This window comes from Anopheles coluzzii, chromosome 2 (genome assembly GCF_943734685.1).
Source record: "Anopheles coluzzii chromosome 2, AcolN3, whole genome shotgun sequence".
NCBI classification, from domain to species: domain Eukaryota; kingdom Metazoa; phylum Arthropoda; class Insecta; order Diptera; family Culicidae; genus Anopheles; species Anopheles coluzzii.
The window spans coordinates 56,154,123-56,178,808 of record NC_064670.1 but is presented as its reverse complement, the minus strand read 5'-3'; the positions used below and the strand labels follow the sequence as shown (position 1 = coordinate 56,178,808).

Sequence of the window (24,686 nt, the reverse complement as noted above, 5' to 3'; positions counted from 1 at the left end):
TTGAAGGTTGCTATCGAAGATTGTTGTTCCGTGCGGTTCATCAGCACTTCAACAAAACAATTAGTTTGTAGCGACCAGACCGCCATCTGGCGTGAGAATCGTGAGCGATCGTGACATCCAGGGACAAAGACACGGATCTCCGTGGAGCGCACTCACCAGGCACACGAATGTGTCAAAGTGACGTGCGCCGCGTGTCCAGCGCTACACTTCCTGCTGTCAGCGAGCACATTCTCTCTCTTGCGACCCAACCTCGAAAGCGAACAGACCTCTTCCTTCGCTCCGCGCTCGAAACTTCCTCAACGAAAAAACCCTCTCGCACGAACGTGCGCAACCGTTCATAATATAGTGTAAAATAAAGTTCCGTATTACCTACTCACGAAACCCAACGCGTTCGCGACATAAAAAATTAGGGACCACTTTTGTGGCGCCCCTAAAACTGGTGACCCCGACGTGATCGCGTGCGCGAGTGAGTGAGTGGTAACCTGACGAACATCGTGTCCAGCCGGAAAAAACGTGTTTCCATTGTTCCACGGTCCGGTCCGACGACAACGTTCCCCCCCATCATCGAGGAGCGGCCGACCACGAAGGAGGCACCACGCAAGCGCAGCCAGCGAAAAAAAACCCCGTGCACAAACCCCGAACCCACGTGAGTGCAAATCGACACCGAAGGTGGCCGACAGTGAAGAACACGGTTCTGGAACATTTTTACCCGACGGAGCGACCGATTCTAGCGGAAAAGTTTCCTCTCGGTGCTGAGCGATCGCCGAACATTTTGCTGACACACCCCGCGCCGTGTCGCACACCCGCCGAGCATTTTGGTACCCGTACGTGTTTGCGCACCCGCCGATCATAACCTCACACGTACCGCCGAGCGCGCTCCAGACCCACGCGGTTTTTGTGTGTGCACCGTGTGTGTGTGTGTGTGGGTGAATGTGCGCAGGCCGACACCGAGCGGATTGCGTCAGAATTTTGCTCGAGCTACGTTCGTCATTTTTTTCGACCGTGCACCGAAGACGTCGTCAGCGCACGCAGCCATCGTTCTCTTCTCGCCGACACCACCGACCGAACGCTACCGAAGATCATCGCCCCTCGTTTCTCACACCACCGGCGTCATCGACGAACGCAGCCAACGAGCGACTAATCCTAACACGATCGACCGCGTGTACGGATTTTTCGTCGCCGAAGGATCGACCTAGCCAACCTCAGCTGGACTTGCTTGCGCCCCCGCCACTAAGGTAAGATCCACCCTTTTTTAACTAACCTTAGTCGTAAGGATGTTGCACAGTCCGCCGGTCCGCGACGTATCGACTCCCGATGGCGTAACCCCGAGTGCCGATCCAGCCGCGAGTGGATCCAAATCGCCTCACGTACCAACACCGCCCGTTCCGAATACCCCGCGCGTACCAGGGCCGTCCGCCTGCGACGCCATGTTTATGCCGCCCGAATCGCAGATTGACACTTTGAATGCCATGCAGCTGAAACCACCGGAGATGGACACCACTGACATTCAAACCTTTTTCTTCGCATTGGAAAACTGGTTCGATGCGTGGAATATCACCACGAACCAACATATTCGCCGTTTTAACATTCTTAGAACACGTATACCGCTTCGTGTCCTTCCTGAGCTTCGCCCCCTGTTGGAGAACATTCGACAGTACGCTACGGACCGTTACGAGGTAGCAAAGCGTGCAATAATTGAGCACTTTGAAGAGTCGCAACGAAGCCGCTTGCATCGTCTGCTTGCCGAAATGAACCTCGGGGACCGAAAACCATCGCAGCTATTAGCGGAGATGCGCCGCGCCGCAAATGGAGCAATGACGGACTCTATGCTGGTAGATTTGTGGATCGGCCGTCTCCCGCCATACGTCCAGTCCGCCGTTATTGCCACTAACACGGATACCAACGATCGAGCTAAAGTAGCAGACTCGGTTATGGATTCGTTCGCGTTATACCACCGAACGGGCCCGTACCAAACCATCCACGAAGTACGCAACGAGGACTTCGAACGTCTTTCTCGGAACGTAACGGAATTAGGTCAGCGCTTGGACGCCGTACTGAGCAAGCTCAACGAACGAGAACGCGCGCGACCACGCTCACGTACCCGGCAACGTCAACCGAACCAGGATGCGGTAACACCCAGCGGACACTGCTATTACCACACGCAATACGGGCAAGCGGCGCGGAACTGTCGTCCCCCCTGCTCCTTCAACAATCGGCGGCAGGGTAGTAACTCGGCCACTGCTTCCGATTGACGCTTAACCAGAGGCCAACCTCAACAGATACACGTACTTTCGACCCATAGCTATCGTCTCGTAATAACCGATCCAAAAACTAACATCAAATTCTTAATCGATACCGGTGCAGACGTTTCAGTAATCCCTCGACAACACAGTTCCGTCCCGAGTAAACCCTCCACCATGAAGCTGTTCGCCGCTAATTCTACACCAATCCAGGTTTACGGAGAGTCGCTCTATACTCTCGATTTGGGACTTCGCCGATCTTTCCTTTGGAACTTCATCATCGCAGACGTGGGGACAGCGATTATTGGAGCCGATTTTCTCCAACATTTCCATCTGCTCGTGGACTTGCGCAAAAAATGTCTTGTCGACGCCTTAACGAACGTACGTTCTACCGGAGTGCCGAGCCAAAACCCGTCGGAACCAACCGTAAAAGTATGTGATTCCACCTCACCGATCGCCACTCTCCTAAAGGAATTTCCCGGGTTAACTGCACTATCCACTCCTGGCACCTTACTGCAGTCCGAAGTGACACACCGAATCGAAACGACGGGGCAACCAACATTCGCAAGACCTCGCCGATTACCACCCGAAAAGTACGCAGCTGCCCGCAAAGAGTTCGAATCACTCGTCCAGCTCGGAGTGTGCCGCCCCTCGAATAGCAGCTGGGCCAGCCCGCTACATATGACAAAAAAGGCCGACGGCACCTGGCGCCCTTGTGGTGATTACCGCGCCCTAAATGCAAAAACCGTACCCGACCGTTATCCACTACCGTTTTTACAGGACTTCACGATGCATTTGCAAGACAAGATCATATTTTCCAAGGTCGATTTGCACAAAGCATACCACCAGATACCAATTCATCCGGATGATATAGCGAAGACAGCCATCACGACACCCTTTGGACTTTACGAGTTCACTACCATGCCTTTCGGATTGAGGAACGCAGCGCAAACATTCCAACGCCTTATCCATGATGTCCTACGAGGACTCGAGTTTGTTTTCCCGTATATCGACGATATGATCGTAGCATCAACGTCCGAGGCAGAACACCACGAACACTTACGCCAACTTTTCGAACGATTGGAGAAGCACCAACTAGCCATCAATCCAGCCAAGTGCGAGTTCTACCGGAACGAGATTTCCTTTCTGGGCCATCTGGTCAACGCTTCTGGTATTCGTCCTCTCCCCGATCGAGTCCAAGCCATCAGCGAGCTGCCACAGCCAACGACGATTATGGAGTTGAAGAAGTTCCTCGCCATGATAAACTACTACCGACGTTTTCTGCCGCACGCCCTGGAAACGCAAGGTATACTTCTCGAGATGACTCCAGGTAACAAAAAGAAGGACAGAACGCCATTAACCTGGTCGCTAGAAGCTTCCGAAGCATTCGCCCAATGCAAAGAGCAACTGAAACGTGCAACGTTATTGGCACATCCCGTGAAGAACGCCGAACTTTCTCTATGGACCGACGCTTCAGATTTCGCAGCCGGAGCCGTACTTCACCAACGCACCAACGAAGACCTGCAACCACTAGGCTTCTTCTCGAAACGTCTCGAAAAGGCACAGCAAAAGTACTCGACCTATGACCGAGAACTTACCGCCATCTATCTCGCCATACGACACTTCCGATACCAGCTAGAGGGTCGGGAATTCTGTATTTATACAGACCACAAGCCTCTAACCTTCGCCTTCCGACAAACGCACGACAATGCCTCACCTCGACGAGCCCGGCAGTTAGACTTCATTGGCCAGTTTTCCACCGACATCCGTCACATCGCCGGAAAAGACAACGTTACAGCCGATCTGCTCTCCCGCATAGAGACAGTGCACGCGACACCGACCATCGATTATGAGCGATTAGCAGAAGAACAAGAGCGCGACCCTGAACTTTCCGACATTCTCAGTGGGAAAATTCAGACGGACTTGTTCCTGCAGAAGACACCAATACCGGGAAGCCCCAAGTCACTCTACGCCGACTGCCCTGGAGGTATCATCAGACCGTACATCACCCGATCGTTTCGAACACAACTTCTCCACGCCGTACATGATCTCAGTCATCCCGGAGCCCGCGCCACAGCTAGACTAATAACAGAGCGTTTCGTGTGGCTCAATGCAAGGAAGGAATCCCAGGACTTCGCTCGGAACTGCTTAGCCTGCCAGCGCGCTAAGGTAGGAAGGCACGTCAAAAGCCCCTTGATACCATACCCTGCAACAACAGCGAGGTTCAGTCATATCAACGTAGACATCATTGGACCATTTCCCATCAGTAACGGTAACCGATACTGCCTTACGATAATCGACCGATTTACTCGCTGGCCAGAAGCAATACCGATCTCGGATATCACCGCATCTACCGTCGTATCAGCACTACTATTCCACTGGATCGCCCGATTCGGAGTTCCGGCGCACGTAACAACGGACCAAGGGAGACAATTCGAATCCTCCTTGTTCAAAGAGTTGACGAAAGCCCTAGGAACGAAACACATCCGTACGACAGCCTATCACCCGCAGGCAAATGGAATAATCGAGAGGTGGCACCGCACTCTTAAAGCAGCAATCACCTGCAAAGACACCGCAAGATGGAGCGAACACCTACCGCTAATACTGCTTGGGCTACGAACCACGTTCAAAAATGACATCAACGCCTCGCCAGCCGAACTTGTGTATGGAACGACGTTGACCATCCCGGCAGAATTCTTCATCGCGAAACCGCAAAATGCCCTCACCGACCAATCCGACTTCGCCAAAACGTTAGAGGAGACGATGAGCAGCATTCGACCACAGAGCACCGCTTGGCATACCAACCGCACACCGTTCGTGCATTCCGATCTGAACAAGTGTACTCACGTGTTCATACGCGACGACACCGTCCGACCTGCACTAACTACACCTTACCACGGTCCATATAAGGTTCTCACACGCAATCCTAAGTCTTTTCAGATACTCCTACGTGGACAGCCAACGCTGGTTTCGATCGACCGCTTAAAACCAGCGTATGGCGCAGAAGAGGAAGCCACCCCGGCCCCGCAGTGCTCGTGGGAAGGGCTAACGACAAACCTGCTGCCGCCAACAACCGACCACTCGGAAACTCTGCCGTTACCGGACGTCCAGGCAAATTCGGACCGCAGAGACGCCACCGCAGCCTCCAAACCGACGTCGCGCGAACAACCAGTGCGTAATCAGACGACACCCGCACCACCATCGCACCCGACGACATCGAGACAAACCGACCGAGCCGCCGTCGACGCCCCACCACCCTCCATCCTACGCCGCAACGACCAGACGGTATCGACCGGCGTCACCAGGTCTCAGCGGAAGGTCATCATACCACTACGTTACCGGTGACACCGCTCTAGGAGGGGAGTACTGTAGCGACCAGACCGCCATCTGGCGTGAGAATCGTGAGCGATCGTGACATCCAGGGACAAAGACACGGATCTCCGTGGAGCGCACTCACCAGGCACACGAATGTGTCAAAGTGACGTGCGCCGCGTGTCCAGCGCTACACTTCCTGCTGTCAGCGAGCACATTCTCTCTCTTGCGACCCAACCTCGAAAGCGAACAGACCTCTTCCTTCGCTCCGCGCTCGAAACTTCCTCAACGAAAAAACCCTCTCGCACGAACGTGCGCAACCGTTCATAATATAGTGTAAAATAAAGTTCCGTATTACCTACTCACGAAACCCAACGCGTTCGCGACATAAAAAATTAGGGACCACTTTTGTGGCGCCCCTAAAAGTTCCACTCGGTGAAGCACATTACACGGTATGGCCATGGAGCACACTCACAACATTTCCCGTCAGTGGCAGCATTTCGGGCGGCCAAATCAGGACGGCCCGAATGCCAGATCGCCTTTATTACCTGTAATGGTCACGCACATGCCGCTCAGGCAAGGATGCTGTTTCACAGACAGTGAAATGTTATAGACAGTGCAGTATTAGAGTAGCAGTATGAATCAATTTGCATATCTAATCAAGAAATGAGCTTTGCCGGACATTCAGACAGCTCTGGATTATCTCTCGCTTCACAGTTCGGTTGTTACCGTTTCGACAGGAAGGTAGTGTCCTGTCCTAACTGAACATATGGTGTGCGTGTGATGAACTAAAGGAAGGTCCTTGCATTGGATCGCGGTTTCACGGCCACCTCAAATAATGACCATTCGTCTTTGTCCTCGCAGCGACAATACAGGCGGTTTAAATTAATCTGTGAAACGTCATACGACGATGCGCTTGGAACCGCTTTTGAAGCTAGCCGTTGATTACTGTCCACGGTTATCATGTCGTGTAAACCAACGCAAAGCAAACAGTGTTTCTTCCCTTGCCTGGCAATGCTTCGTTACCGGGGGCACCCAATAGCACGCTGTATTTCTAAGGCGTGCTGGAGTCTTGTGTAAATAATGGCAAATGATTGCGGCGTATTGCGCGTTGCCATCGAACGTAATTCTGACCGGTCCCTCTAGCTAAGGATTTAGGGATTAGACAATGCTACCAGTGCATGAATTTGATAGGGCAAAACTGTGAGCAACCGAACAAGATTGAAATAGTGCAGATGTGTGATTTTGTGTGAAGTTATTTCATTATACATTTGCTCAAAGCTTTGGTATCAATTCTCTACCTATTTGCATAATCACTCGTTGAACGTACAAGACCAACAATGTAGACCATATAGGAAGAAACATCAATAGGAAGAAACAGCTACTGTTGTTGGTGTCTGTAAAGTGAAGAAAATTCTTCCATAACAAATGCAGCACACACATAAGACAGCAGTTTATTAAAGGCAGAATATTACAATCCTGGTGTGACGATGGAATGTATAGATGGCTTCGGTCCTATATTTTAACGGTTAGAAGGACGGGCAAATGATTATAATGCTGTTTGATTCCTCGCTTTGTAGCATTGAAGGAATGGCAATCGTCGGAGAATTCAGTTTAATTAAATGAAAATTCCTCTCTTCGCCTCTTGAGTGATTTCCAATCTCATGTCCAGCTTCCTACCATTTCGATATAATATTTTCAAGTTTACATACATACATACAGCCCAACATAATCATTTACCAAAACATGAACGATAAGTATGGTGTTGTGTAAACAGTAATTTAGCACACTACTTTGGCAATTTACTACTACTTACCTACTATTGAACACGGTTTCTGAAACAACCATCAGATTTTTGAATTTGCTTGTTTTAATAAAATGTAAAACACGCTTGTTACATAAAATGCTTGTTTGAATAAAATATAAAATGTGTTACACGTTTTGAGACCACCAAATTTTATTTTTAAATTATTACATTTTTAGTCTTGAAAAGGTAGGGGTTCTCAATCGCAAAGGAAAATAAAAATAAAGGAATAGTAATACCACCTTCAGTGCTTTTATGCTTTTATTTTACAAAGATAATTTTCTGTTTTACTTTACAACTTACGATTCTGGAGCCTTTAAAATTTCGAACGTCGGTCACCGATAATTTTTGATAAGAAACGTTAATGATGATACCCACTCAAAAGGGTTGCTTTGGGTTTGTACTGATAAAAGGTGGTTACGAAAATAAGTGAAAGAAGAAACACAATTTTAATTACATAAAAAGAAATCAACAGCTACGATGAATCCGAATTGGACAAAAAAAAGGTCAGCGCTATGACTACCCGTCAAAAGCGCCATATCGAGGCAGATGGATTATGTTGTGGAAAAAATCTAAATCAAACCGGATCAGCTCATGCCCGGGAGTTTTTGCATCTAGAGATTTTTTGTTGTCGTTGGACGTTTGGGTTCTAGCTTGTCTTGTGGCGGGGATCAGACTGCAAAACGACAGCATGCAGCATCTTCGTTTTATTCGCTGATGGCTTTATTTTAATTAAGATCATTAATTATGATTTTTAATATCAAACTTGTGCCCAAGAAATCGCAGAAACCATGGCTCCATTGATGGTATAGTACTGGTGGAGTAGAACGCAAAATCGAGGGTCGTGTTTGAACGCCAGTCGTCACCCTGGCGTGAACCGATGGGCAAAAGGGATAAAAGAAGTCGCTTAAGGGTGTCAAGAATGAACCTCTCCCTTTCGTGCCTTGGATGATTTGTCGAAAGTCTTACGAAGTTGTTCGAGTGCAAGTAATTGATCTTCTGCTTGCTCTTGATGGGAACGCTCAAGAGCCCTAGCACAAGTCAGGCACAATTTCGTCTTCGCTAGTTGGATGGAAATATGGGTGGTAATGTTGAAATATTAATTTGTTTATTTTTTAATTACTTCTGTTGACATATTCCAGCGTATATAAAGAATAAATGTCATCACTAACATGTATAAATTATGATTAATTAAATATTAGTATAAACAGTAGTGGGAATCATATTTCGTTAGTCATCTTTTGCTTTTTATTACGCAGAGAATGATACAGCATACAAAGTCTTAAAATAAATGTTAATGTAATTTATGACATTTTAGTCTACTAGAGGATATGAGTTTTATAGCTTACCTGTGATATGTTCACTATTCTAAAGGTGGAGTTGGTCACGAAGTAATGCCTCTTCCAAGCAATCGTTGTAAATCAGTTTCCCAGCTCAAACGCGAACACCAAAAAGACGGACGAACCCCGTAAGTGATCATTTTTATAAGTCCAATCATTTGCTTCATGCTGTGTTTGAAAGTAACGAAACATAGTCGAGTAAAAGCTGTACAAATGGCAAAGCAATCTGCACGTATCGTGTACGGATTTGAAACGATGAACAGCAAAACTTCTGACACGTGCAGCATGATGGATAGAGAATACAGAGAACATGCGGGCAGCGTGCGGAATTTCATTCGGATTAGCGGTCAGTTGTTAGAGGGAACACACGGTTCGTCTAATGGGATGCTATACACATCTCCCAAACCGCCACCGTTCGGCCGGGGAATGGGAATGTCCATTTGTATTAGTGAATTCCAAGTTTCCTTCCGTGCGCTTTCTTGCAATAGTCTAGAAACAACATACCTTGAAGGTGTATGCTCGATCACGGTCTCGCACGAAAGTATTTAGCGAAGGTGCCGTGCGAATCGATTGATTGCACCGAGCGGAGGTACTTCATTAGGTGATTCTAATTTCACTCTGCGAGAAGGAAAGTAACACGGGGTGGTAAATATCCTACTGTCGCCTTGCCCTAGCATCCCTCGCGCTCTGAAGCATTAAGGGGTGTAGGCGAAGGCAGTTGGAGCTGGGAAAAAGTTTTTGATTAATTACGGTTTCCGAAGGCCTACAGGTGCTCCGGTTGTGGGCGCAGGAGAAACAGCCTGGAATCGATTACCGACCGCGTTGTTGCATGAAAATAGCAAAATGGCACACTGGAATAGAAAGTTTGTGCTACGGTCCGTTTGGATCGGGGAAAGCTGTACGAGAAACGAAAAAATAACTTCAAGCATGGAACAAAGCGATAGGATAGGCACAATCAAATATTAAAAGGTTCAAATTGTCTTCCATGCTTCCATCCCCGGAATAGGTGGATGCTAGGTCCGATAAAAGTACCAAAAAAACACGAACACAAAAGTTTGCAAAATAAAAAGCGAAAAGTGTCGTTTGTTATCGTAAAAGTTGCGTTTTTTGTTTATTGTTTGTTTCACTCGAGAAGTTTTCTGTTTGCATATAGTACAACTACGACTTGCAAAAGGATACTCATCGGGATTCGGTTGTAAATAATGTCCTAATGCATGTTTCGCAAGCCGTTTCAATCAATTTATTTCCCTTTACTTCAAGTAATTTTGGTTTTTTGCTTGTATTGCTCATCTTTACCATTTATTCGAATTTTGATTTTACACTAACAACAACGTTTTTGTGCGGATGTATACAATCACCATAAGCATTGCTAATAGTTGTGCTAAGCCTCGTATGGGTGTTGCTGTGCCTCCACGCAGCCGTTCACGACAAGCGTCCGATTGGTGGAATGTATCCGGGCCTAGACAGGCAGCAAACAAGAGCCCGTGTCCGATGACGTGCTGCTCGTACAGTCCACTAAAAATATGTGCCCACGGACCCTTGGCAAATACGGCCACATCGTCTCCACCGTGGGTTTCATCCTCGTAGGGAACAGCGGCCGGATATGTAAAGTCGGGGTCGTGGAATCGGTCTCGCATGTCGTCGGGATTCCTGCGGCCCCCATTTTCATAGAAATGATCCGCATAACTTGGTCCGTTCGCGTAAGCTAGCGTGAAGAACGGCATCCGGTCGAAGCGCGAAAAATCTCCGGTCGAGAGGATATCGTTACCCCTCACCGGATATCCTCCGATCGTGAATGTATGCGAGTGATCGGCTGTCACCAGTACCAGTGTTTCCTGGACGCTTTCATCCAGCTGTCGAACAGCACTCTCGACGGCCCGATGTAGCTCTACTGTCTCATCCAATGCTAGCTTTGCCAAATTATCATGATGAGCGTGATCAATTCGTCCACCTATTATCCGAGGGAAAAAAAAAGGCAAAAAGGCAAAGAATCGGTAACCCCAAGAACTATGAACAAGCATATCATCTGCTGGTAGCAAGTGAAGCACTACAATGAGCGATCGAATTGTTAGGACTTTGACGCAACTGACGTGATATCACTTCTAAAACAATACCACAGTACTAACTTCCTGCAGCACGTACTGACGACGCTGGTGGTACATGACGCTGGTGGTTTGAAAAATTGAATCACTGCACCATTGCGAACCTCGTTTACAAGAAAGGGTGGATTTTGTAGAAGTTGATGTGGTGAGGATTTGTGTGGGAACTAGTTAGGGATGAATTCTGCATCAATCACGTCAACACGTCATCGTTCTCCACTGTGAGTGATGGGAACCAGTTGAGCACGTAAATGGGCGAGACGGAAATGAAGCGCCATGAGGATTTTGAGCAACGCGGCCGAATGGAAATGTTCAAATGGTTGAAAGCCAAATTCTCGGATAAGCGTAGGCCATCAAGGAAATTGGCTATTCTAGATGCAAAATGTAATGTCAAACAGGGTTATGACTATTTAGTATGAATGCTTGTAAAAGGTTTTAAAGCTCTGCACTGTATGCCGCCTTGGTTTTTGGCCGGTTCCAGTCGTCAACTCGCACGACTAAACAACATGCCCGTCAAGGGTTCAAGTCTCGAGTGGACCGTGCCTACATACGTAGGACTGAATATTTTCGTATGGATAAATCAATAAGTCCACTGAAAGTCAAGCCCACAAGAGGTACAGACAGGCCTTGACCGAAAACAGTTGTTGTGCATTAAGAAGAAGAATGTTTTTTTGAAGAAGTTTTTTTTGTATGAAAACCGACAAATTCGACTTACGTGGAAATTCGACGCATAAATAGTGCATCTCGGTAACAACCGTTTTATCATAAAAGATATGAGAAATTCTATTAAATATTGTTGTTTTATCAGGTATCAAGAGGCAGTTGGCAGTTTAACATTATGTTACTTCTAAAAATGCTTTAAATAATGTTTTGGCAATGAGAATCGACTGGCTGTACATACCTTCTACTAGTAGTACGTATCCACGGTCATTGCGTCGGAGAATTTCCAAAGCTTTAATTGTCATTTCCTGAAGCGATGGTTCACGTTGCGCATCTGCCAACATCCTATAAGACATGTGGTTTCCGCTAAACAAACCGAACAATCGATCCACCAGCTCGGGTTGGATGGCCATGAGTCCAGTCTGAGGAACATTCCGATGAGGTGATCAATTTTGCAGTGATTCTCATGGGCCCGTGCACTTACCCGGTCGTGAACAAACTGAGCCCGCAACTCACGAGCGACTGCATCGTTGATCCACTCATCGACGAGATTGCGACCATCAGTGCGTCTTCCCGGTTCGCCATTTCGGTCCAACGTTCCGGTTGGATAGAAATGTCTTGATCCACCTCCAAGGGCTACAGTAAGGTTCGTCCCGATGTCGCCGTGAACCAATTGCGTTGCAATGTCTACACAGCCCGGGGGTAATTCCGTATCATCTTCCCAGTATCGCGCCCCGGAGACGGCGTACGCAACGGCCGGCGTTGCATGGGTGATGCGTGTGTTTGTGACGATCCCCGTCGAGCGACCATCCTCCTGGGCGTACTTCAGTATCGATGTCAAACGGTTCGACTCCTGCAAGCTGAGTGGACAGTTTCTTAGCGGCACATGACCACTGACCCCGATAGTGCCATAATTGTTCTTCACTCCCGTCAGGATGGCGGCGGCCGTACAAGCAGAATCCGATACCTGGTAGTTAATGCAGTATGTCTTCGCGAGTCCCGTGTGGGGAAAGGTTTCGAACGAAAGTTCCAGTTCCTCGCCCCCCATGTACATGCGGGTGGCAGCGAGTGTTGGTATTGACAATCCATCGCCGAGAAAGATGATAACGTTTTTGGCCACGTTTATGTTTTGCTCGTTCAGTTCCAGTTGACGTCGTAGTCGGGCCTGTCCACTGGACAACCAATATTCGCGGTCCTTTTCTCTGGTGGGAGCTGTTGGGGGTACCCAGTCAGGGTTATCCATCGGATGGGTTGGCCCCAAATAAGGGACCGTTACAAAGTTAGACAATGGGTTGGCGATCACACCATCCACCGTGACATGCACACAAACCGTAATGACCAACAGCACACAAATGAGACCCATTATTACGATACCACAATCACGGCGTAACTGACACAAACTTCTTGACTCCGGGTGTTTGTGACTGCGTTAGCCAATTTCCGTCTCGTCCGCAACTAATTGAGTCTAATCCGATCCATCGAAAGATAAGATCGTGTGCTCTTATCTACATGTTGAAGATGGGTTTAGATAGAAAGAGGGTATCTGAGTAAGAAAAGTGCACCCCAGTATAATATTGAACTCAAATATCTAAAATGCTTGATAATTCGTCGTTGCTTATCGTTAAATGTCTTTAATTTCGTTTTTTCTTTCTTTTTCTATTCGTAGATGACCGTATCGAATGCAACACACGTAACGTTACGAAATGTGGGGTTTAATTTATCGGGTAATTTCACATGCGAAGTTACAGCGGATGCACCTTCCTTCTACACGGGCGTTGCAACAAATGTGTTAACGGTAGTAGGTAAGTGGCTCTTGGTATTTATCGTATGAATTGATGTGGGGTTTAACATCTAACCGTTTCTTGGATAACAAACTGCACAATTCTGTTCATCACGAAAAGGTAAAAGCTGAAGGATACAGATTATCTGCTACAAATTAATCTCTCAATTATCATTATCATATGATCGTGTTTGTACTTGTATAATTCCGTGTTAGTTTGTGAAGTAACCGAAGTAGTCAGTATACATTTAAGCGCAAATGGTAATATTTGGTTCAATCATGTTCACTTTGTCTCATGAACGTTGTTAAAACTTAGCATGTAAATGTTTTATAAATTATCAAAATAGTATTTTTAATGTTTTAATATACGGTCTGTGCCCGTGATACGAGGTTTATGCATTCCACAGGTATCCGCGTAAGTCGAATATCACGATTTTCAAATTATTTTGATACAATTTAGTACTTCTATACACTCTACCATGTATGTACTACCATTCATATAGAAAATTACAGTATTTATGCGGTTTAAAAATTTCGACAAAAATAGCAATTTTTTTATGCATTTGACAAATATTGCAACAAATTGTACTGATTTGTCACATAAAATGGCAAATTTAGAACATCGCATATCTCTGAATCTGCGTATATCAAGTACCGCGTAACTCGGGAACAGACTGTACATCGATGAGACATGCGAGATTGGTAGCTGAATCAGATGAAACGAAATCTTTTAAAGATTGGGTGCAATTTTCCATAAAAAGCTATTCAGCTAGCTTTATTGGCCTTAGTTACATAGGATTATTACACTTTAAAATTTACTTTACATTTAAACTTTAAAATTCGAATTTATAAGACTACGGTTCTACAATGCGTCTATTTTTAGACAATCACTTCACTCGGTGGTAACTGAAATCGTAACAAATTTTTATGTTCAAAACAAAATCAAAATATGAGGGCCTTTCTTTAGCCGTTTTTCTCTGTTTCTAAACAAATATATCACACAGTTTCATTGCAAACATAAAAATAAATTAATATTCAATGGAAATGAACTCCTTGAAATGACCATAATTAGAATTCAACACATGCATAATCCATCCGACGGTATGATAAAGATGTGCGTAAGATGTGTGGTGGCAAATCTAACGGAATGCAGTCGGTAAATGGAGTCCCGAAGATTGTACAAGTAGCTTCAATGTTTTGTAAAAAAGTGATGCAACATTATACCTTATCTCAATCCAAGTCCGATGTTGAAAACCGGAAAACTTTGTTGAAATTCGTTTAACACATGCTTTTGCTATAGGTTAAAAATACTTTATTAAATACGAACTGAGCGCGTAACAAAAGAGCCGCTACTTCTGCGCTAGATTCTTTTATAACCTCTCACTTTCTCGATTTTTTTGACAGTGATTGTCCCTATTCTTTACGTCTATGTCGCCCTCTATTTGACCGTCTATCGTATTAGATTAAATGAACCGTTGATTTTTATCAACAATTAGTAAAATGGTTGCTAGTACTCTCATGAGTAGAATTTACAGTGCTTTTCAATTAAAACTCAACACACCTAAAAATACATTCCAGCCTTCATTTTTAATCTGTTTTCGTACAAAGAATGTATTGATAGGATTTTTGTTTATTCCAAAAACGCTGTTAATTGTGTAAATCTTAGCAGTTTTCATGTGATCAGTGTTCTGGGAAGATGGCGATAGTCTGTATCGTGTTTCTCACTGTTAAGTTAAGTTGCTCTGCAAACAGCGTGAAACGCATTCCAATTTTATTTATTTGTGAGCGCGATAGAGCGTACTGGAAGAAAAGAACCGCGATAACTTTTAATTGCATTCTTGGCTCATTTCATGTTGTTCGATTGGGCATCTCTCTTTACCCATGGGATGCAGCTAGAGCGAGCGAATAATTGTATGAAATAGATCAGACAACAAAGTGTAGTTTAATTTCCTTAACATCGATTTATTTGAAGCACACCTTTACCGGACTTCCACTGGAGCAAAAGTTGGAGTGGCGTTTAATTGAAGAAGAAGGGAAATGACTGCAGAATTTCAGTACTATCACGTCTTTGACGAAGTGAGCATAAAGAAACAGTGTCTGAGTGTGAGTGTATGTGTGTTAGAAAGTGTGTGCGTTTGGAGCGACCAACCTGCAGCATATTTACTTTACGCCTTGAAATGTTCCATTAATTAATTTCTCCCATGATCTACGCTTTCGTTCGTGCTAGAAGGATACCAGCAATGCTTCAATTTGAATGACTCGCATCTGGTCGGAGTTATACATTCTTAAACTGCCGAACAAGATGAAGAAAAAAAAGTCTTATGCTGTTACAGTCCATCTTTATCAACGATGCTTTTTCATGCTACATCATATAATGACGAAATGTAAAATCAGTGATGTTTAGTGTTGTAATGTAGAGAAAAAATATTTATACATTCAAATAAGCCTCACAAGCTACGTCTAGCCAAGGTATGTCTTGCGTATGATCGGCGATGGCATAACACAATGGAATATAACTTAGCTGGAAGATATTGGATCCATTTGTTGCCATCTTCAAATTGAAGAAACCATTTTTTTTGCAAAAGATTGTCATGAACTGTATCTGCACTGCAGTGGAAGTCAGTAAGACGGAAAGAGAAAGTGGAAGGGCAGGCAAAACAGGGAGTGCATTTTCCTTACTTAATAAATTGCCTTCGTTTGGTGCAGGATTCGCAGACCGCGCAACCGGCATGGCTTTCCACAGTGCGAACGATTCAGATCTGAGTGATCATTTCGTTGACGTCGAGACCTGAACACCGGAACAGGAAGACACATCATTCATGAGATTCGTTCTAAAATAGCACGTACCGACACGGCTGCTCGGCTTACTTTGCCGACTGCCATCATATTTCATCGGGGATGGGATTTCATAAGGATTGGGCGATGCTTGCAGTGCTTCGAATGCATCCATCCAGCACTGACCGACGAACTGTTTCATCGTAAAATGATTTGATACGTTGACAGCGTCGGCGATAAGGGCCGAATCGGTCGTACATTTCAATTTATCGTTCACCGCTCGAACGATGGCGGAATTGCTCGGTTCTTGTAGCCTTGCCGGCTTTTCGACGTTGAAAGGCACAGAAAACGGCCGCGACACAAATGTATTTTTAATCGTCATCGTTAATTTATCCACAGCAGCATAATTGATTATCTCATACGTCCCGTGTTTTCCAGTAGTATCATAATTAGTTCGCATTAGCAGTACAGAGTGGTGGTTAATGAGAAAAGGGGTTCACCATTTTCAGGATTGTGTAGAGATTAACTATTGTTTAATTGACACTCTTCATCGTATAGTTCTACATCAAATACAGCTGCAGTTGCACTAAAAAGTGGAACGCTTTTTAGTTGTCACCGTGCGACCAGACCAGGTGAAATATATAGCGAAATATCGAGAACAGTTAAAGCTAAAGGGTTGGGGGAGATACAACATCCGCTTTCGATTATAACTCAAAAAAAGTATCTTCTTAAGCGGAACATTTACAAATTGGAAGAAATGATGAACTTTTGACTTAAAATTAACGAAATGTTTGATATTGAAGTTCTTTGATGAATTTAGTGCGTTTTAGTACATGTTATTTGTATACATTTCATATCAGCTAGTTACTGCGTTTGCCGTAGCGCGTTTTCCGGGCGCCATCATTGAGTATTGTTATGTCAAATCGCATACAATGTTCTATACCCCCCTCCAGCCCTTCCCGATTTTAATAGCGGAGCCCCCAGTATTGTTATGTCAAGTCGTTTTCGATAGTTGGATTCAATATCAGCTCGATATTAGGTGTTTTCTAAAAATTTAAAAAAATCTCATGGCCTGTTGCCAAAATTTTAAAATCTTGGAAACATGGAAAAACGTGCCAACTAAAAATACAAATTCAATAGGTAACTCTCGATGAAACGATTTTTTGATGGCGAATCTTTCCCCTTCCATTATCAAAAACGATTCGCGTTTGCGTTTCCATTAGACGATTTTTCTGTAGATTCGAAAACGGCAATTTTATAAACTTATACACATTAACACTTGTTTTTACTCTATGGAAATCACTAAACACCTTTCAACGAATGTTGTCCCATGCGCAGGGATCCCAAACATAAGTTGAAATACCAAAATACAAAGCTTTCTTTGCACCTGTCAAATGATTACAAGCAAAGATTCGTGCCATCCAGTCTGCGGTGGATGGCAAAAATTGCACGAATAAGATTCGCCGAACTTTGCTCGATTTTCCGTTGCCATGGAAAACGATGATTTTGACAGGAGTTTTCAAGCAGAAATCGTTTCATCGAAACGCGGCTTGTGACTACCATGCCGATGGTTCTTTATGTCACAGCTACTTCGTCACTTGGAAACAACACGACTATTGAGGTACCAACTACTAAACAAGCTAATTAAAAAGACCCAACCAGCGTGGTTATACACTTCACGTTCGGTAGTCTGCATCTTTTTAATCCGCACGCTCGACAATCAAAATGGTGAAATATGACGAAAAAGATAAATATTTTTCTATTTTCTAAATTATATGCTTTCTTTGGACAATATTAAAATGTAGATAATGTATGTATGTAATAATTACCTTTAAAAAAAAACACATCAAAACCTCATTCGAAAATCCGCACTCAATGAAGCACCAATAATTTTTGCCATGTTTTTATAGTTAACATTCTGTTTTCACCATTCGCAATCTAAATGACCTGAACAATCGATGTCATATTACTTGATACGTGATATGCATCAGCAAGGTAACAATAATTCATAATCGTAATCGATTGTCGTACAGCGAGTTGCGTAAACAGTAAATTTCGATTAGTTTGCTGCGTACACATGTCATGGTTGATGTATCTAACTACATCCATATGTGGAATAGAAAGTAGAAACAAAGTAGTTCAGTTTTTGCAGTGCAGCACTGTACAATGTTGCTTTGGGTTGAACATCGGTAGTAGTCGAAGTTATTTACTGCTAAACAGGGCACATAATTTACCGATAAAATATGTCTGGTTGTTTATTCAATATTGACGGTGGATATCTGGAAGCTTTGTGCCGTGGTTTCAAATCTAGCATCTTGAAGCAGTCTGATTACTTGAATTTGATACAGTGTGAAACACTCGAAGATTTGAAGCTTCAACTGCAAAGCACTGAGTATGGACCGTTTTTAGCGAACGAAACGTCCCCAATTACGGTGTCTATAATCGACCAAAGGCTGCGTGAAACATTGGTTGTCGAATTCTCATATCTTCGGAATCAGGCGGTTCAGCCATTGGCGGAGTTTATGGACTTTATCACATACAGTTACATGATCGATAACACGATCTTGCTCATTACGGGTATGTTGCACAAGCGTCCAGTGCTAGATGTAATCGCAATGTGCAACCCACTTGGCCTGTTTGAACAAATGGAAGCTATTAATATGACATTAGCCCCCTCTGATCTGTACAATGCAATTCTGATCGATTCTCCGCTGGCTCCGTTTTTTGACAATTGTTGCTGGGAGCAGGATATGGATGAACTGAATATCGAAATTTTACGCAACACTCTGTATAAAACATATTTGGAGAAGTTCTACAACTTGTGCAAAGAAATTGGAGGAGCTACTGCAAATGTTATGTGTGAAATACTAGCATTTGAAGCGGATCGTCGTGCCATCATTATAACCATCAACGCACTTGGAACGGCACTCCCCAAAGAAGAGTATGTGCATCTTTATCCATGCTGTGGTCGTTTGTATCCAGAAGGTTTGTTGGCATTGGGACGCGCGTCTGATTACGAGCAAGTACGGTTGGTTGCCTCGCGTTATGCTGAGTATAGAACGCTGTTCGAAGACCTAAACAATCTCGATGGATGGTCCTTGGAAGACAAATTTTCCGGTTACGAAGCTAAGCTCCACGCGCGCAGCTTTATGCAGCAGTTTCATTTTGGTGTATTTTACTCTTACCTAAAACTAAAGGAGCAAGAATTTCGTAACATTGTTTGGATAGCAGAATGTATCGTGCAGAATCAACGCAACAAGATAAGGAATTATATTTCTATATTGTAAACATGTGAGATACACCATTAAAAACGTCGTCGTGGAAATACATTCTATGCTCAAATATTTGTACTAATTTTATGTCGTCCCTGTAGTATTATCCCTGTGTCAATAAGGTTACATATTTGCTCTATCGCTGCGTGCTTTTCATGTGTACTTTTTTCAGATAATTTGATTCATATTTCATTGTGCCAGAAATGTGTTTCTTAATATTTCTGTATTTTTTTTACTATTTTGTTGTTTTTCGGTTTCCTGCTGATCATAATTTGTTTTTCTTTGCTTCTTTCAGTTAGCACGCCATACGTGTGTATATGTTCGGTAGTGCCATTTAATAAACTCACATTCACTTTCATTCAATTACATTGAATTTTGAGGTGAAAACGAGGAGCTGAAAAGTACAAACAATTGAACCTCGCCAGTCAAAAACTGCACAAGTGATCCATGGGTGGTTCCGGGAACGACAGCATTACAGCAGCTAACTTCCGCTCCATGGGTCAAAATTTTAAATCATGCTATGCATTGCATCCGACAACATCATTAAACTCTTGTTGTATTGTTCATTTTTGAGTGTATGCCATTTTTTTAAGGGTTGCAGCACTGCTGTCTTTCTTTTTTTTTTTTGAGCTGGTCGGTTTTTTACGTCACAGTTCAGGTATGCTTTGTTTTCTGTCCTTCCTGAGTGGCCGCCGAATGTTGCCGCAAACAGTGCCACATGACCATTTGTTCGTACCAGTATTTATATTCAGAAGAAGGTCTAGACAAATATGGTGAGATGTATGCCTGTTTTCGTTTGCCAAGCCGTTAAAAGCATCATAGTAATTGGTGCGTTCGATGGACCTGGATACAATTTGGTTGATGAATAGAAATAAAAATGCCATGGAATATAGTTTGATAACCTTGCAAACAAAAACATTTTCATTGTACATGTTTTGTTAGGTTTTGTACTAGTACTAGTCTTTAGATAGAGAACCACCATTAACGCTGTACAAACTCTCAAGTTGGTCATGCTGATGATGGCTTAGCAAGTGCTCCAACATGTACGTTAAGTAATTCACATGAACAGTGCTGCAGGGTGAAAAATGGAAAATGTCTTCCTCAAGTGAATAATGATGTGATAAATGTGGTATGCATTGTGTATCATAAATGGTATGTGCGTGACGATAATATATATCTTCAGCAGTCAGGCTTTGCACAAAAGATTTTGAATTCTTTAGCACTCGGGTGTTCATTTTTGTATATTGCAGCAACGCTTTAAAGCACTAAAAAAAATCCTATCATTTCCCTTTGAAAACAACACTTCCTATGGCATACAATCATCGCTTAATAGCTGTGGAACCATGATAAATGTTTTTCGGGGAAATGTGCCTTGGCAAGATTGAAAGCAGATCGCCATATGTTTGAAATCCACTCAGATTTTAGTTAAATCACTCGATGCGCGGGCATAGAGCCTCTTGAAAATTGCGTGGATATATCAAACCTTGTTGATCTACGGCACGTTGTGCCAAATATGTGAGAAACGCATCACGAACGGTCTCATCCAAAGGGGTACCGATACCTGGTATTGGAGATATTTTGCATTTATATGTAATGCGCTGATCATCCGTTGGAACAAGAGGTATTTTACGCTGCACGCAGGCTATTTCGATTGGATCAGTCTGTGTAATCCCTTCACAGGCAATTGGCAACAGAGTATCCATGGAGGGTGTCGGTAAAATTGCACTCAGCTCTACACTTTCCGATTTTTCTTTTGTTTCTTCAGAGGGTTCTTCTATTGGCGGTGGTGCTACTAGACCTAGTATCATACTGTCCGAAATTTTAGCCTCAAGCAGATTTGCATCCACTTCGATTCCGCTTTCTCCAAAGATGCTAAATATTTCCTTCTGTTGTGGTTCATTGTCGTTGTCCTGTAAGGCACGCTTGAAGCTTTCACTTACAAAAAAGTTGTACAGCTCATTTATGTCTTTCACTTCCAGTTCACGGCTTTCCGCTTCTTTTAGAAATGACTGTAATTTTTCATGATCAGCGGGAGCAAGAAAATCTTCGTTTGAGTTAGATTTTTCCTCCAAGAAATTAGCTATCGAGCCTAATGAAAGCTCACACTCTCCGTCGATAATTGCCTGATCGATGGAGCAGACGACCTTCGAGAGGATTTCGTTTGTAATGAAAGCTGCAGAATGAGAGCTGACGCTCATCCTTGCCCGTAGTGTTACCGGTAGAGAGAAGCTAGATTTACGACGGTCGTGTGCAAAAGTGGCACTTGGATCCAATTCCAACGTGTCCTCGAAAATGTTTTCCATCGAATATGCTGATACGGAGTCGTCCGAGATAGAGGTAGAGGACTGCTCAACATAATTGAACGATTTGGAACGAGAGCAGTCTTGAGAGAACAGATACAACAATAACCATGGTGGGCCCATTTCCTTCAGCAGCTCATGCCGTTCCTGTTCCTTCAGTTTGTTGTATTCCTCTTCACTGATCGAGACCTTGAGTTCTTCTATTTGTTTCGAACGTTCACGCGTACGCTCTAGAGCAGCCTTGGACAGGGTGCTCTCACTGACCATCGAAATGGCCCCATCGCCACGAAGTCGCTTCAGCAAAACTATGACACTGTTAAAGTCTGGTGCCCTGCGGAGAGATTCATGTGCATCGGTGTCATCGCCGAAAAACTTAAAATCAGATTCCAGCCTCGAGGGAGCGACCGAAGGTTCCGAAAGTTGGTCGTTGTCGTCAGTATTGATGTTGCCGGACAGAGCAAAATGATGCTGCTTGGTTTCATGCTGCAATCAAAAAGTTAAACAGACATCACAATACATGGAAAGGTCACCTAAGAAGCCTCTCACCTCTAGTGTGGAACGGTACTTGTCAATAATGGCATTTTTAAATGAAATTGTTGACAAAACTTTCGGAAGTGCGGGCGGCATCTGTTCCTCTTCCAATGCCCCAGTATCTTCGTCCCTGTGTGTGTTCATACATTCCACGAGACATTCCACAATGACAGTGTGAGCAAAGAGTTCGAGATACAGTTTCAGAAAGCAAGGTTTTGGGTAACAACGTTATTGCATACTACAGCTTTAATCACTGCAGTGGTAACATAACTTACAGAACTTTCCTTCCGTTGACAAACTTTTGCACGGAGCTGCAGTCCAAATCGGCCAGCGCAAGAAAGCACTCTCGGAACATCCAAAACGGTATCGACGCTGCACCTCCATCTGGATCTTCGGTTAGCATTTCACAGATCATTTCTGTGGTTTTCGTAAAGTTCTGGGAATTAGTTTGTGCGAAGGATGCGAATCATATAGACTTCAGAATTGGTGAAAATTGTGTGTGAAATAGTAACAGTCTCACGGTGAAGCGTAGATAATTAAATGAGAAGGGAGCTTCATTATCGTATCAACACCATTCGTAACCACCGACTGCTACTTACTTTACACAGTTGACCGATGAAAACGGCAATAATCTTCAGCCAATGGAGTTGGGACCAATTCAACATCCGAAGTAGTGACAGAACATTTAATAAGTCTTCCTTCCTCGGCGTGTTAGGCAAGTCCGGACGATTTCCAAGGTTGCATGAAGTTTATCCCAGATGTTCATAGAGTATATCGTTGTTGGACATGGACATATCAGATCAAAAACAACGAATACACATAAATGGTTTGGTGGATGTGTGTGTGTGTGTGTGCATTGAAATGTTTCGAGCTTACAAAATTACTAATAAAACAACGTTTCTTACTTCCGGCAGACATAAACCTTCCCACTTCTCCAGAAGGATCTTCTTGTGTACGTAATAACCTTTCCCAAGCTGTGAAGAAGTTCTCAATGAAACGCCAGCCGGGCAATGGCAAACACACGGAAACGCGGAGCATGAGAAAAGAAAAGAAAAACGAATAATGTGAGAACCTTGTAGAAGATGATAAAACCCTGCAAGTATTCGAGTCCTGAGCTTGAGCTTTGCGAATGGGAAATAAACAGGAGAAACAAGTAAAGTGGTGCGATTTTGCATTTTGTTTGCATAGTGCTGTACATACTTCGACCAGCGTTGGCCAAGTATGCAGCGTAAATCGTTGTCAGAGAATTGTAATGAATTAGGGGTAGTCGTAGTATTTGTGAATCAACACACTTCTCTCACGGAAGTATGATCTCCACCACTTGCCTGTCTGGTATAAATGCAAGGTGTGAAAACCTAGTGGAGCATGTTCCTGCCTGGAGTGTATAAAAACTTAATCATGCATTTAATTTATTGCTATGACACTATGTAAACCATGGTGGTAATGCACTGCAATCGAAACAGTATTTTAAAACTAGTTTATTATAGGGTTCAATTGAAATAAATTGCACTTTACGGAAGCTTTTCGTAACGAACAAATTTGATTTTCCGGTAAAATTTTCGATTAAAAAAATCAGGAATATGAACGCTCTGATGGCATCCATCAAGTGTATCAAAAGGATACACTAAGTAAAGCTTATGTTTGTTTTCGAAGTTGGTTTTATTTATACTCAAAAGAACTTGTGAGTTTCGTGCATTTGGTTCCGGGTTGTATGTTGAATAGTTATTGTTTTCACTAAGTTAGTTACGTTTGTCTTGTGTGTTGACAAGAACAATGGTTCTTTCCAAAGTGTGTTACAAAGTGTCTTTAGCTGATAGTGTGTATTGTTACACGCAAAGTTAATCTATTTACAAACAAAGTTAATCTATTTCTAATGCATGCATAAATAATCACTTCAAAGTAAGGCAACTAGTTTACGATGCGCTTGAATTTTTACATTTTTTGTACACATGTAAGCAACCATTGAGCTAATTTTCATTAAACTATCGATATGTATGAAATGGAAACACATGCTCACCTGATCAATTAATACTCGAACAATGCCAGTGGTTAGTTGCCTAAAGTGTCCTGCTGGTTCGTAGCGTGATTTAACCGGGGGCTGCACACTGAGTGCCAAACTACGGAAATATGCTGCCGACCACCGTAACAAATCAAACGGCTGCGTTCGTATTACCGCTGTAGGTGTAGGCCACAGACAAATACACACAAACATGTTAGGTTCCGTTTCAGGGCGGCAGTATAAAGAGAAAATATTTTAACAAACCTTTCGCATACTGCTTTAGGGTGATGTGAAAATTTTCAGGTATCACGATCTGCTCAGGACAGTAAATTTCTTGCAAAAGCACCATCTTCGCCATAGAGTAGAGGAAATAGCACTGTGAATGACCAACCGTCCAGTTCTCCTATAACATACTGAAAACAAACAATGCTTTTGTGTTTTTCTTCTACGCAGCTGTGACACTGCCTACTCCATGTGAACCACCGTTTGTTATGCACCCAAAATAAATTCTCGTTGCTAAGGGATACAGCGTTCTTTCATTCATTTTCTGCGCCATCGTTGTACAGGGTTTTTT

The 24,686-nt window shown here is 43.7% G+C and overlaps 4 protein-coding genes across 4 annotated transcripts in view; 2 read left to right on the top strand and 2 right to left on the bottom strand.

The window, feature by feature from the left end:
• The window catches only part of LOC120949711 (uncharacterized), a 115,144-nt gene that overhangs the window by 20,422 nt on the left and 70,036 nt on the right, over positions 1-24,686 (top strand). The window contains exon 4 of the mRNA XM_040367177.2: positions 13,122-13,257. Coding sequence (XP_040223111.2) covers positions 13,122-13,257 — 136 coding nt within the window. The remainder of the gene's footprint in view (positions 1-13,121; positions 13,258-24,686) is intronic.
• Positions 9,885-12,898, bottom strand: LOC120949709 (alkaline phosphatase-like). The gene is made up of 3 exons (XM_040367175.2): positions 11,940-12,898; positions 11,697-11,877; positions 9,885-10,647 (listed from the first exon to the last, which is right to left on the bottom strand). The coding sequence occupies exons 1-3, from the start codon at positions 12,816-12,818 to the stop codon at positions 10,013-10,015; spliced, it is 1,695 nt and encodes a 564-aa protein (XP_040223109.2). The 5' UTR covers positions 12,819-12,898; the 3' UTR covers positions 9,885-10,012.
• LOC120949710 (V-type proton ATPase subunit d-like) lies at positions 18,161-19,316 on the top strand. Its single transcript, XM_040367176.2, has one exon. The coding sequence runs from the start codon at positions 18,254-18,256 to the stop codon at positions 19,295-19,297; it is 1,044 nt and encodes a 347-aa protein (XP_040223110.2). The 5' UTR covers positions 18,161-18,253; the 3' UTR covers positions 19,298-19,316.
• LOC120949708 (uncharacterized) lies at positions 19,272-24,624 on the bottom strand. Its single transcript, XM_040367174.2, has 7 exons — positions 24,377-24,624; positions 24,131-24,288; positions 23,019-23,087; positions 22,713-22,811; positions 22,389-22,549; positions 22,129-22,243; positions 19,272-22,065 (listed from the first exon to the last, which is right to left on the bottom strand). The coding sequence occupies exons 1-7, from the start codon at positions 24,468-24,470 to the stop codon at positions 20,713-20,715; spliced, it is 2,049 nt and encodes a 682-aa protein (XP_040223108.2). The 5' UTR covers positions 24,471-24,624; the 3' UTR covers positions 19,272-20,712.

Excerpts from the sequence above, each read along its gene's own strand:
- LOC120949708 (XM_040367174.2), bottom strand. The coding sequence starts at position 24,470 with ATGGCGAAGATGGTGCTTTTGCAAGAAATTTACTGTCCTGAGCAGATC. Across the intron at positions 24,289-24,376 it reads CCTAAAGCAGTATGCGAAAG|CGGTAATACGAACGCAGCCG; the intron begins GTTTGTTAAAAT and ends CTACACCTACAG. Across the intron at positions 23,088-24,130 it reads TTCGAGTATTAATTGATCAG|CTTGGGAAAGGTTATTACGT; the intron begins GTGAGCATGTGT and ends ACTTCTTCACAG.
- LOC120949709 (XM_040367175.2), bottom strand. The coding sequence starts at position 12,818 with ATGGGTCTCATTTGTGTGCTGTTGGTCATTACGGTTTGTGTGCATGTC. Across the intron at positions 11,878-11,939 it reads CTCAGTTTGTTCACGACCGG|ACTGGACTCATGGCCATCCA; the intron begins GTAAGTGCACGG and ends AATGTTCCTCAG. Across the intron at positions 10,648-11,696 it reads ATACGTACTACTAGTAGAAG|GTGGACGAATTGATCACGCT; the intron begins GTATGTACAGCC and ends CTCGGATAATAG.
- LOC120949710 (XM_040367176.2), top strand. The coding sequence starts at position 18,254 with ATGTCTGGTTGTTTATTCAATATTGACGGTGGATATCTGGAAGCTTTG.